The sequence below is a fragment of the Canis lupus genome, chromosome 28 (genome assembly GCF_048164855.1).
Source record: "Canis lupus baileyi chromosome 28, mCanLup2.hap1, whole genome shotgun sequence".
Taxonomy (NCBI): domain Eukaryota; kingdom Metazoa; phylum Chordata; class Mammalia; order Carnivora; family Canidae; genus Canis; species Canis lupus.
Window position 1 is genome coordinate 19,859,345 of NC_132865.1, and position 14,971 is coordinate 19,874,315.

A 14,971-nucleotide genomic window follows, 5' to 3' on the forward strand; every position below is an offset into this window, starting at 1 on the left:
TGATTTTTTTTCATATTGAAATATTTCAAAATATTTCCTCTACTCGAAACATACCCCATGAGTATAGGACTAAAATTTCTTCTTCTGATTTTTAACTTTATCATATGATATTCTCGTTTTACACAAATATATATTATAGTTAAGGAATTTAACCATATCTTTTTTCTTTACATTTTATGTTTCAGTAATTAGCCCAATAGTTTACATAGTGTTTTGCTTTTGTTTTTTGTTTTTCTTTGAGATATAATTGACATATAACACTGTATTAGTTCTAAGTGTACAACATTTTATATAAAATGATTGCCATAGTAAGTTTAGTTAACATCTCTCACCACACATAGTTACAAATTCAGTCATATCTTCAAACAAAACATTTCAGCAGAAAGTCACTAGGAACAGCTTCTCACACTGGATAGTTAATTCTTACTGATGGACTAGAATAGCAGTCAGCAAACTATGGCCTACAAGCCAAATCCAGCCTACCACCTGAATTAAGAATGGTTTTTAGATTTTGAAATGATGGAGAAAAGATCAAGAGTACTATTTCATGACATTTGAGAATTACATGGAATTCAGATTTTAGTACCTATAAATAATGTTTGATTGGAACTTAGTCATGCTCATTCATTAAGGTATTATGGAATGGCCACTTTCACTCCACAGCAGCAGAGATGGGTGGTTATGAAAGAGACCGTATTGCCTGCAAAGCCTAAATTACTTACCATCTGCCCCTTTATAGAAAAAATATGCTAGTCTATTCCAGGACTAGAAGGAAGAAACGTTAGACATCCACCTTTTGAATTTTGTATCAAATGGTTATTTTCTACATGGTCATTCAGAGTTCATTCTCTTTTAGAACGGAGACAATTTTCTAGAAATACTTCCCATATTATAGCATAGTTAGACTTGACTGTGAATTTTGGATATATTTACTGTACAATGGAAATCAATTTTATCCTCTAAAGGAACAAGTCTTTCTTCATCAGTGATCATCAGAGCATTGAAAGAAAGTTACTTTTGTTTCCTTTCGAAATCCTGTTTAGAAACACTTCATAGCTGGACTTTTTTTTTTTAAGTAGTAGGGACTATTCTCTTGTTTCCATAGTGATCTTTCACTTCTTTCAATTCAGATGTATAGGCAGTTTCTAGAACCAACAGTGAGTTATAGGGGAAGGTAGTGGGAAGACTAAATATATATTTTATAACTGACTCATGATTTCATTTATGCTTAGTATAGCATGACCACATTTCTAAGAGGTTGCATATATCCAGTGATATTGTGCACACAAGTGACTTATTAACTTGACCTATAAAATAATTTTGGACTATAGTCAAAACCCATTCTTTCTCCCACGTTTTCCTGAAGTGATGAATAACAGCTATTTTAATCAACAGAATGTGTGAAATTTTAAGTTTCAAGAAACCTGACTTTTCTCAACTACACTAAAAAAGATTTTTAGGGTGGTTACTTGACCTGTACCCCAGCTTACCTGTAGTTCAGTATTTCACAACATATTAACCCTTTGAAGATAATTTCAGAACCAAAAATACTTTCTATTATTCTCCCTAATAAGCTTTGTTCAATTTGACACCTAGATACATACTCCATGTCAGTAGTTTCTTAATTTTAATTCAGTATTCTAATTTTATATTATTGGAGTAGGAACTTAATATTTCTACTGTTCTGTAGATCTATATATTTGAAGTTGATTTGAAGATCATTGGGGAAATATTCTACAAACCTTTCTGTTAACAGTTCATACTAATGAATCATAACCAGATACATTATTAAAACAATAAATACCATATGTATATAATTGGCTAAATGGATGTGAAAGTTATAGTGGAAAACTGTTGCCTATATAGACTTTTTTAAAGTGACGATCAATGGAATATAGCTCCCTAGGCCACAGATTTGAGAGCATTATTGCCCACTGGAGATCACTTTTATAACCTAAAGAGTATTACCTTCCTCGTAAACTCAAATTATGGTGTTGTGTATGATTTATTATACTATTTAAAACTGAAAAACAGAAACCTTCTCTCTCTTAGTAACACACCTTCAATTAAGTCATGCCTCTCCCCATTTCCAATTTTTTTTTTAGACAAACCAGTTATTTTTCAGAATATTCAGTTTTATTCTTTAATTGCTGCAAGTTATTTGGCCTGCTTTCTTTGTTTCTAAGTTGGCAGCCAATGCCTTTCCAGATCACATATTTTTAAAATACCCTTTAGTTAAATTGCTTCTCTTTGCATCCTCTGATGAAAGAATTTGAAGACAGTTTTAAGCCCCGAAATATTTAGCATATCTGAAATTAATCAGAGTCAACATAATGATAAAAAATGTCTGTTACCCTTCATAGGCAATACCTGGTACCTTTGATAAGAAGTGTCACCATTCTACAAGACCCACACTTAAATTTCTCACTCTAAAAGACTAATATGCCAGTAGGCTTCCCACCTGGTTTACCTAACCTCATATGCAGAGAGAGGTCATGCCTTCACATAGGTTCTTGCTGTAAAAGGAAACATAATAAGAAATTTTTCAGCTCAGGGACAGATTTGCTTGGCTGTCAGAGTTTCTATTTTGCTGATACATTTCTACTTCCTAGGCCACTATGTGCTGGTCTCCTTACCTAGCATATCCTTACTATCTTTTTGACTGAACCTTGAACTCCGACTCTTGGTTACTTAGCTCCTCTCTGCTCTGTTGGTTTGTCTTGACCTACTAGTACTTTTCTTCTGTTTGATTTTGTGCTGCCTAACTGACCCTTAACATTGGCTTCTGACTGTTGTCTGTCCTTCTCTGTTGTTCTCATATTGCTCTTCAAATCCAAAAGTGCCTATGATTTACAGAAGTCCATTTTATAGATATTATATTCTACAGTCATTATAAAATTGAGAGAATATCAATTGACTTGTTGATGGGACTGATAGTCTGTGTCCTCTGATATAAGTATATATGTTAAAATGTTCAAATACTTTCATACTACTTGGTAAATAGTTACTGCCCCATATTTCACCCATCATGGCCTCATGTCTAGGACCTATAGGACCTCCCCATGATCTAGGAACTAATGGATCGTTTCTTGGGCCAACAGGAGTTTTCAGGACTGTTTTGTTGTTTGGTTTCATTGATTGGTGTTCATGCCACACAAATTATTAAAAATGTTAAAAAATATCACTTCTTTCAGAAATATATGTAAGAGTTAAGTTCTTCAAGGGGAAGGCATAGAGACATCTTGAAGTGATTATTTTTCTTAAAAGATTTTTGAAAATTTCCATAGGAAATTAAGAAGCATTTTATTAATTCAGCAATCATGTACTAAGCATGTCCATCCCTGTACTAAGTGGTAAGAACTATTTCCAATTTTGTAAACTGGGAAAGCCCTCATATTGGGTATAATCAAAAGTTGGAAATGGTATATGTGGGAAGTCTCTGTACTTTCTGTTCAATTTTACTGTGAACCTAAAATGCTCTTTAAAAAATCCATTTAAAAGGGAAAAAATATTGAAACAACAGAACACATACAGAAACAATCGAGGACTGATTACAAGGTGACATGATTAATGTCAGAAATGTTGACAAAATCTATATATATGAATATTGAAAATCTGTGGAATACCAAAATGATCAAGAGCAGAAGAGTTCGCCTGCTTAAGCTGCTTTTAGGAATTGATGGACCAAAAATTGAAAGACAAGTCATAAGGGAAAACAACGTAAGAAAAATTTGAAATGTGGAACTTGCAAAGGAATATGTGGGGAAAGAAAAACTCAACTTGGTGGGAGTTCCAGGAATAAATGATGTTGCATAAGATAAATTCAGTCATTTTGACAGCCAGGTTAAGCAGTATGAATTTTATGCTTTTTGCAGCAAAGAACCATTCTTTAGTCAGTAATAAGGGATATGATTTGCTGATATCTGTAAGATCAGTTAGTAGCCAGACGCAAAATTGATTGTGGTGAGGACGAAAGCTTCTATCATAGTAATTCAGGAATGAATGGGTGCTGGTTATCTTGAGTGCGTCTCTAAAAATGCCAAGAAAATATCTCTCTCAGAGACACATTGCATAAAAAGAATCAGCAGACCTTGGTGACCAGCTGAGTATGACAAAGAAACAGAGCAATTAAAAATAGCTGTAGAGACACACTACCAATGCAGCAGAATGAGAGTTGGACAGTTGTTTTCAAAAAGCAACAGTGAAACTAGACAAAATTATCAAAAAGAGCAATTTTAGGACTCTGGAAATTGACCAAAAGCACTCAACAAATTTATTCATGGAAAAGCATTTATTCATGGAAAAACTAGTGGACTTCAGGTAAGAAAAGTACGATTCTGTGGTGTTCCTGTCTTGAGCTGCTCCCATGCCCCACCTACAGGCTCAGTCAGCATAGTAGTTCTAGAAGGATGAGGAAAGCCATGAAAACCAGCAGTTTCACTGGACGAATGACATCATTTGATTGAAAGTGGAATGTGAGAGACACCTGGGTGGCTCAGTTGGTTGAGTATATGCCTTTGGATCAGGTCGTGATCCCAGAGTCCTGGGATTGAGCTCCATGTCGGGCTCCCTGCTGAGTGGGGCACATGCTTCTCCCTCTCCTTCTGCCTGCTGCTCCCCCTGCTTGTGTGCTCTCTCTATCAAATAAATAAAATATTAAAAAACAAACAAACAGTGGAATATGACATCCTATGCCCATAGGCATTGTGAATAACAGTAGACATCTTGGTGGCAAATAAATAGGAGAGGCTAGCTAGCAGCTCAGTAAACCTGAGGTTATAGTCTGGGTTGGGGTCAACAACAAACCAACAGACTAGCCAGAAATTTACCAAGATTTGGGAAATGGTGTAGTGAAAGGGACTTTGATAAACCAACACATATTCCTGGCTGATCAACAGGGTTCATACACTTGCATGAGAGACCAGAGAAGGAAGCTCTCTATATATCCCTTGCTGCACATGGAATTCTGCACATAGGCAGAGGAGATGCAAGAGGGTCTGGCAGAAAGTCAATGTGAAGAGAGACTTGAGAACTCCTTGAGGTTTGAATGAGTTCCCCAACCCAAACACAGCTCCATTGGCAATGTAGAAGCTTTATTAATTTATTGTGTTTGATCACAATTACTAATAAATAATTGACTTTATTGACTAATAATTGACTAATATAATTAAAGACTGTAGCAAAGGCAAAAGAAAAAAATAAAAGACATGCAGCTTAGAATAGAAGAAACAAAATTGTCTTTATTTGTAGGTGACATGATCCTTCCTGTATTAGGAAAATCCTAAGAAATCAATACATATACACACATACAAAAAACACCTATTAGAACGTAAAAACAGGTTCCTAAAGTTTTAGGATACAAATTAATATTTAAAAATCAATTGTATAGGGGATCCCTGGGTGCCTCAGCGGTTTAGCACCTGCCTTTGGCCCAGGGCATGATCCTGGAGTCCCGGGATCGAGTCCCACATCGGGCTCCCTGCATGGAGCCTGCTTCTCCCTCTGCCTGTGTCTCTGCCTCTCTCTCTCTCTCTCTCTCTCTCTCTCTCTCTCTCTCTGTGTGTGTGTGTGTGTGTCTCATTAATAAATAAAATCTTTTAAAAATAAAAAAGACTTTTACATTGAAAGCTACAGAACATTACTGAAAAGCTAAACATCTAAATATATGAGACACTCAACATTCATGGATTAGACGACCCATTATTGTTAAGTTGCCACTGTCCCTTGAATTGACCTATAAGGTCGATACATCGTCTATCAAAATCCCAGGAGGGATTTCATTTTGTTTTGTTTTGTTTTTAGAAATTGACAAGCTGATCCTAAATTCAATGGAAATGCAAAGGGTCCAGAACAGTTCAAACAATTTTGAAGGAGAAGAACAAAATTGGAAGACATACACTACTCAATTTCAAATTTTTACTATAAAACTACATATTCAAGTTAGTGGCATAAGGATAGACATGTAGGTGGATGGAACAGAATCAAATGGAACAGTCCAGAAATAAACCTTTATATTTAAATTCAATATATTTTCCACAAATGTGCCAAGGAAATTAAGTGGGAAAGCATTGTTTCTTTCCAAGACATGGTACTGGGAGAATTATATATCCATATGAAAAATATGAATTTAGAGTCTTAACCATATACAAAAACTAATTTAAAATTACAATAGACTTAACTGCAAATCCTAAAAATTAAAACTTCTGTAAGAATCATAGGAGAAATTTCATGACCTTGGTTGGGCAAAAATTTAGGTTCAGCACCAAAAGCATAATCCATAAAAGAAGAAATTAGTAAATTGGACTTTGTCAAAATGTAAAACTTTTGTGCTGCAAAAGACACCATTCAGGAGAAGAAAAGGGGGCACCTGGGTGGCTCAGTTAGTTGAGCGTCTGCCTTTGGCTCCAGTCATGATCTCAAGGTCCTGAGATTGGACCCCTCATTGGGCTCCTTGCTCAGTGGGGAGCCAGTTTGTTTCTCTGCGCCCCCTCCCCACTTGTTCTCTCTCTCTCTCTCTCTCTCTCTTTCTCTCTCTCTCAAATAAAGGAAAAGAAAAGGCACTGACTAGAAGAAACTTTATAAATCATGTATCTGCTAAATTTCTTGTGGCTACAAATATACAAAGAGCTCTTATGAACACTATAATAAGGCACTCAATTAAAATGGATAATGATATGAGTAGACAGTTCATCAAAGAAAATGTTATGATTGGCTAATAAACACCTAAGAAGATGCTCAACGTCGTCAGCCATTGGGAAATGCAAAGTAAAATCACAATGAGATACAACTTCACACCCACTAAGATGGTTATACTAAAAGAGGTAGAAAATAACAAATGTTGACAAGATGTGGAGAAACCGAAACCTTCATGGATTGCAGGTGGGGATGTAAAATTGTATGGCCACTTTGGAAAATAATTTGGCAACTTCTTAAGCTAAATTAATCACCGCATGATCCAGCAATTCTACTTTATATCTACTACCAAGAAAAATTAACATATTTTACACAAAGACTCCTATGTGAATATTCATAATAGCCCAAAACTGGAAACAATCTGAATGCCCCCTAAGCAGTGAATGGATAAAAAGTATGATATATCCACACAATAAAATACTATTTAGCAATAAAAAGGAATGAACTGATATATTCTACAACAAAGAACCTCAAAAACATGCTATATGAAAGACACCAGTCACAAGAGACTACATATTGTACCATCCTGTTTATATAAAGTTTCCAGAAAAGACAAATAATCTATAGAGACAGAAAGCAGATTGGTGGTTGCCTTGGGCTGGGAATGGGAGGAGGGAATGACTGCACATGGACACAGAATTTTGCAGTGACAAATGTTCTAAGACTAGATTGTGTACAACTTTCTAAGTTTACTAAAACTATTTGTAAACTATTTGCAATAGATTAACCTTAGGGTATATAAATTATACCTCAGTAAGGGTGTTTAAAGCCACCCTGACAAGCTTCAAATTCTGAGACCAAGAGGATTAGAAAACCATTTATGATCATGGAAATTTTGGTAAGAAATCATTTATTTGGATCCGGAACCTCAAGAAACTCCAGCAAACTCTGTGAAGACTGGGTTTTGTTTTGTTTTTTCCTATTTTGACACAGCTTACAACAGAGAACCAGACATCATCATGCATTTCCAGGCCCAAGAATTGCACTCTCTACTTGGTCCTCAGCCCTCTTCATCCCCGTATGTACCTCAAGGCTGAGGACTTGAGCTTGATACTTTTTCCAACCTCTTTTGCCTCTTATTTCCAATTTTCTTAGCTTCAGCTTTGTGACCTGCCTCAAATTTCCTATGTTCCTGACCTCAATTCCTGTTAATTATTATTGCTCCACCCTAACTCTTGATCATCATGTTTCCTCCTGCCCAGCCCAGTAAACTGATCCTGACTTCTGATTGTTTCCTTTGCTTAACTTGTTTCATTAATTTTTACATACTTAAAAAAAAAATATCTCTGCCACGTTTAACCCTAGACTACACTCTAGCTCTGGTTAGGCCTGCCACACTGGTTCAAAAGAAAACTCATCCTTCTCTTGGAGGATCATGATTTAGGTTTTTGACATTTTACATGTCAGTTCCAGAGGTGATACTCAGATAACTAAAGAGTTGAGGTCAGAGTCACAATGAGAAATTAGGGCTAAAGGTATAAATTTGATCCCCCTATAAGCACAAAATACAGGAATTAACCAAAATATACACTTTGTGAAATGCTACAAGGTAAGGGGATGCAGAACCATTGGAAACCAGGAGAGGTTTTGGGTTTTTTCCAGAGTTACAAGTTAAAAATATATACAGAAAGGATTTATCCTCCCTTCAATTATCTAGGTTAATCATTGTAGTGAAAACTAACTGCTTAAAGGAAAACCAACAGATATGGAACCAGGCTAGTTTGAAAAAATCACTTAAGGTTATAAAAAAAAAATTCATCCGATAACCTTGATGTGAAAGAAATGTTTAATCATTTTCTAGTAAGAAGCTGACTTCTGCTCTTCGGTCTTAAACAAAACACGAACCCAACTATGAAACTGCCTCCCCCACTAGGTGGCAAAAGTAAGCTGCTAGAGAGAAAGAAAACAACAGGACTTTTGTGCCCTCCTATGTCACTTCTTCCTAAATGATGTGACCTTAAAATTATCATTTTGAAAAATTCAAACACTGTATCCAGTTGAAATATACACTTGTGTAGTACCTAAACTTTCCTGTAAAATAGAGGAAGGAAGGGTGAAGATATACCTTGTGTTGATTTTTGGTAACAAAGACTTAAGTTTGGGGACACACTATAAAATACTTAAATATTTACATAAAATACTAAAGAGAAAATTACCCTGGCCACTCACAATTTCGTCCCAAATTTTTTTGAGAAATACTATTGAAGCCTGAACTAAATTTTACCAACTTTGTAAGCCACTATATCTGGTAGTACCTGATAGGAAGTTATCAGAAGTCCTAATTTAAACTAATACCAATCACTGCAGATTGCTCTCCCCTCTGGGCTTGCATGAATATGAAAGGTTTCTGGAGGTCTCATTAATTTTGGGGGCCTTGGAATACACTTCAAAATAGCCTGAGACAAAATAGCCTGTTCAAAGTGTGCTATTTAAAGATTTTCTTTATGAGGGTCACCAAGTATTAGTTCACTTTTATTTTTTAATATTAACATTAGTAGTATTTTCCCTTCTATTAGGAGTATTTTTTCTTTCTTTTTATGTGGGTTTTACTTTATCCTTTTGCCTCCAGATATCTTTGGAAAAGTAGCAGGCGACTGCTTTAATTCTGAAAGAAACAGACCCCCTCCCTCAGGTTTGTAAGCCCAGGCCAGAACCACCAGACAGTCACAGAGTTTCCCTGCAGCTCTCGTCCTTCAAAACCAGAAACAGTATAAAGTTAGGGGGGACAGTGCTCAAATCTCAGCCAAAAGGCACATTTTAAAATCTCTTCCTCTCAAGTACATGCTCAGATATCCACGGTGCATCACTTGTCCAAGTGTTCTTTTTTTAATAGTCTAATTGAAGAGCAGCCAGTCATTTATTCATCCATTCAACAAATATTTATTCAGTATCTCTATGTGCCAGGAAGAAAGAAAAAAAAGAAAGAAAAGAAAGGAAGAGAAAGAAAGAAGAAACACTGTTGCTTTTGAAACTAGAGGCAAGGTGCTTGGGTGTTTTGTTGTTGTTCTAGATGAGTAACTTTCAGATTGTGATTCACGGTTTAGGTCAGTTCCATGAAAGGAAACCCTATTTTATTCATTCTTCCATTACAGTCTTCTCAATTTATGTAGAAGATAGAACTCTGAGCAGAGAATCATGTATCATCTCAGGAAATGAGCCTTGCTATGACTTTAAGCCTCATCGATTTGGAGGTTTTAAAATTTGACCACTTATAGAGGGTAGTAAGGGATATATTAAGCAAAACTTCATTATAAAGCGCTTCGGTGTACCACGTATTCATTTTTGTTTTACGCCAAATGATGTCCCCCACGTACGCTTTCATATGCAGTATATCTTTCTCACCATTACAAGGAAACCTATCATTCAGGGCCTATTGCCTAGTCCCTGGCATCAGTATTGTTATGGGCTTCTACTGTCTCATTTTATGAATGAGGCTGATCTCTAGTCTCACCTCCAATTGAATTTATAATTGAGAGATTAATCATTTCTATTGTTTGCTTTGGAGAGGAGATTATAGGCAGTAACAGTTCTTGCCACTGGTTTCTACAGTGACTGCTCAAGGAAGAATAAATCCAGAATAAAAGATTATGATGACATAAAACTTAATTCATTCAATAAACCTTTATTGAATGTCTGCCGCATACAAGGCAGTGTGACAATATATGGGTCAATGGATCTGAAGATGTGTGTGTAGAAAATGGATGCTCCCCCTAAGGAGTGATCTACCATGGTTAGAAGAAAATCTATAATGCAAATGAAAGATCACTGGCCTATGAGAAATATAAGCAAAATGTTTAAGGAATTTTGAGGACAGGGCAGGGATGTTTTGGGCTAAGAAAATTTTATGCAGGAGATGGCCTTCTCTGTTGAAGGTGAAGCATGAACCGGATTTCCCTCTAGTCAATAGAGAAAAGGGCGTTTAGTAAAAGGCATTTGGTCTGGCTGCAGGGCTAACAAGAGCTCAGGCTCTGGGGAGGGAGGAGTGAGCCTTGTTCAGTGGACAGAACTCTGGTTGAAATACAGCTGTAGTCTTTAGGTATTGTGAGAACAAGGACTAGAATGAGAGAGAGAGAGATCAGACTGTGAAGGTCTTGGAAGACAAGACAAAGAATTTGGAGTCCACCCAGTGGGTCGTGAGAAGCCATGAAAATCTGTACATATGCAAAGCAGTTATGACTAAAGTACTGACTGGCGTAGGACACATACGATTACATTAAGCAAGAAATAATTTAGCACATTAACTTGAGACATATCTTTTTTTGATTCTAAAATTCTATGGCATAAACAATATAATACTGCCCTCTTGATAACTTATTATATCACTCAGATCAATCAGTTTATTTCTTTAATTGGGAACATACATCCTAAAATACTATGCAGTGCAGGAAAATCCTACTGCAACATCATGGCTATTCTGCTGCCCCTGAATGCTTTGCCAGAAAATAATTTCTAATTTTAAGAAAATATTTTTCACAAATCAGGTAATCAGGTCTTTTGAATACCATTGGAAGGAACCCGAAGAATCATGTCCTGTGTGCCACTTCTGGACACTGCACCCACCCCACCCCACAGTGGCTATAGAAATGGAAACGCCTTCTTTCTTTTTCCTTTGTGGAATAATTGGTACTTTCCCAGGATTAGCTGCTCCTGGAGAAGAAACAACAGATAATTGAAAACGTCTTATTTACATTTATATTTTGTTTGACATTTGTGGGCCAAAAGACAAACTGCAAATGGCCTTGGTCAGAAATAATAATCTTATTAAACATACTTTTGGAAATACTCATTGGGTTTTATATATATATATACATACATATATATATTGTTTTTCCATTTAGGCTGGAATTGCGGATTCCATGATAGGTAACGGAGAACAAAGAAAGAAGTCAAAGGTTCTCTCCCTGGAAAAATATGTTAAACATTATAATAGAATTTGTTCAGGAAACTGACCTAAGCCTTTACCTTTAGAAGTTTAGAGCCTGGGAAATGTTTTACTTATATTTGCTGAGGAAGATTTATAGAGAAGTTAAACGTACTAGTATCCTTCTTTCGTAGATAAGGCATCTGGAGTGTGTGTATATGGAATGTATAACATAATAGCAACAAGTGTAATCGATATTTAAAAGTTTTAAGACATTGAATATAAATACACAATTCTAAAATAGGTCATACTTTGCCATTAATATCTATTTTCTGGATTTAGGTTATATTTCCACTTAAAAGGTAATGTTATTCAAGATAAATTTTTAAGACCTAAAGTACTTAGTTCTCTTATTAAATAACATTTTAATGAGAGTTCAACACTTATTTAGTAAATATCCAACTGGGAAGGTTTCCGCATTTTTTTTTTTAGTAGGAAAGTTTGCACAAAAGGAGTGTTTTCTTATTATCAAATTAGTTACTTTGAAGTATCCGGCAGATTACATCAGTCTCTTATTTGAATTGGTACTACAAGAAGACATCTATTGTACATCATTAGTGATGCATTAAATTGGTTATTTATGTTTTAAAATCTAAGCATAGTAGAATCTTTTGTGTTTGCCTTCGAAGATTGCTGTTATAATAAAACATTTTGAAATGAGTAAAGTTGTCCTTTTGGTTCAGTTAACGCATCACTGGAGAACCTAAAGATTTTAGTCCCCAACCACCCATCTCCTAGTTTAGTAGGAAGTGAGAAAACCGCAAATATCTTTATATTTTAAGGAAAAATGTTACAGATCATTTGTATAATCACTTTATATTCACAGTTCAGAAAATAATAAAAGAGAGACGCCTGGGTAGCTCAGCGGTTGAGCATCTGCCTTCGGCTCAGGGTGTGATCCTGGAGTCCTGGGATCGAGTCCTGCATCAGGTTCCCTGCATGGAGCCTGCTTCTCCCTCTGCCTGTGTCTCCGCCTCTCTCTCTGGGTCTCTCATGAATAAATAAATAAAATCTTTAAAAGAAAACAAAGAAAAGAATAAAAGAATTGTTGGTCACATCACTGGTCTCAAGCTTAAGTTTTCTAAACATTTGAACATAATAAGATAAAATATACTGTGCTATTTTATCATGATCTTATATTATTGTAGTGGTCTGTTCTTGTGACCAGTAAGATTATGTAGTTATAATATAATTATTATTATAATTATATATTATATATTATATATATTAGTATATTATATATTATAATTCTATATTATTGCCTTTATTATAACTACATAATATTATAACTACATAATACTATAATTATCATAAAATAGTTATTATAAAGTTTATAATTGGAATTATAACTAAAGTATATATTGGAAATCTTGTTTTCAAGCTTCTACTTAAAAAAATTTGTACAAATGATGAAAAGCAGAGGACCAATAATATTTTTTTACTGATCACTGGCAGAAATTAGTATATTTGGCTAAAAGTTTCCCACAATATGTTCTGTAATCCAGTACTAGGAATGGTTAAAACTGTTTGTTTAGTGACTAAATATATAGTAAGCCATATTAGCTGGACCGGTAGACTGGCAGAGAATGGATCTCATGCTTTTTTTGAATCCCTTATAGTACTATATATATATATATTGAAATATATGTATATTTCAATAATGACTGTTAACCATAACCTCACCTCTAAATTCCCTGAGAAAATAAAGGATAAATAAAATAAGACATGGAGTCCCAGCTTCAGAGCAATTCAGAAGACCACCTCCTTTACCTAAACACTACTTGCCTTGGACTAAGAGGTATTACACTTCTGATTAAAGTTACCCCTACCTCTGTGGTCTAGAGTCCATCTTCTGGGATATTCTGCTCTTCTAGGACTTTGTTTCCCAACAGTTGCCATCTGCCTGTATCTTCTTCTCTAATGTCTTCTCTCCCTCAACTAACAAATATCCCCTTCATTCTAAAGTCTTCCCCCTCCGTTATACCTTCCTTTCTGAGCTATTATATTATTTTCTTCTTTTTCTGTATTGCCAAACTATTTCCACTTACTCGTCTCTTACTTACTGGTATATAGTGCAAAGGAATACAGTATGATTTGTATCCTAATCACACTATAGTTGCCCTGGCCATGGTCACCATTGTGCTAATAATTGCCAAATACCAGGGCCTAAACTCATCCCTCATGCTAGTTGACCTTTATTGCCTTATTGCTTCCCTCCTTTGTGAAACCCTCTTCTGCCTTGATTTAATCTTTTTCTTTTGACATCTTGTCTTCTGGGGGCCCCTTACATGCTGCTGTACCTAAGTTTTATCCTGAGGGCTGAGATGTCTAAAATCTATAGTGCAGATTAGCAAGCTGGAAACATGGGCAGAGTTGTTACGATCTTTAGTATGAAATTTATAGGGCAACTGGCAGTATGGAAATTCAAGCAGGATTTCTGTGTTATGGTCTTGAGGCAGAATTCCTTCTCTGGGAAACTTTAGTTTGCTTGTAAGATGTTCAACTGGTTGGATAAGGCCCACCCACATTATCAAGGATATTCCCCTTTGCTTAAAGTCAGTTGATTTATAAACATCAATTAAATTTACAAAATACCCTTATAGCAACATCTGAGCTGGTATTTGGCCAAGCAACTGGGCACCACAGTCCAACCAAGTTGACACATAAAGTTGACCATCACATTCTCTAACCAGCTCTAGGCTTATGTTTCCTGGGATAGTTGGAGGACATATAGGTTGAGATTTGACACGTGGTTCTTGTGCTCAACGGTCTGGGTTACCTTGGGCAAGTTTCTTAATCTCCCCAAATAGCAATTCCTTTGTTTTCATAATTATTGGTCTGTTTGTTTTCATGACATATTTATTCTTTTTGTATCAGTCCCATGCCTTTCATAATGCTGGTGACATAAATACTTGATGAATGAATGCAGTGCATAATGAATGAAAGCAGGAGAAAGATTTGAAAATTTTTAAAAAGATTTTATTTTTAACTAATCCCTACACTCATTTGGGGGCCTTGAAGCCATAATCCCAAGATCCAGAACCACACACTCCACTGACAGAGCGAGCCAGACACCTCAAGATTTGGGTTTTGAAGTCACCCAAATGGAGAACTAAGATTCCGACTTCAAAATCAAATTATAACTTTTTACTAACAGGTTTCTTTAGTTAAAAAAAAATACACGTATCTACATAACATATGTATTGTGTGTGTATTTATTTATAGAATGAATGCAGCCACAGCATTTACACACATATATTGTACAGTGTATGTCTTCTATGGCCATTCATACAACAAACATTGAACAACTCCAAAGTGCCAGGCAGTCCACTAGATATAGGCCACATAACATTAAGA

General features: G+C 35.6%; 1 protein-coding gene across 27 annotated transcripts in view; it reads left to right on the forward strand.

Moving 5' to 3' along the window:
• Positions 1–14,971, forward strand: part of STAU2 (staufen double-stranded RNA binding protein 2) — a 296,660-nt gene that overhangs the window by 210,734 nt on the left and 70,955 nt on the right. The window contains exon 12 of one of the 27 annotated variants that reach the window (XM_072804230.1): positions 12,441–12,467. The exons of the other annotated variants lie outside the window; for them this stretch is intronic. Coding sequence (XP_072660331.1) covers positions 12,441–12,452 — 12 coding nt within the window. The 3' untranslated portion in view covers positions 12,453–12,467. Of the gene's footprint in view, positions 1–12,440; positions 12,468–14,971 lie in introns of those variants that run through there. 27 annotated transcript variants of the gene reach the window in all.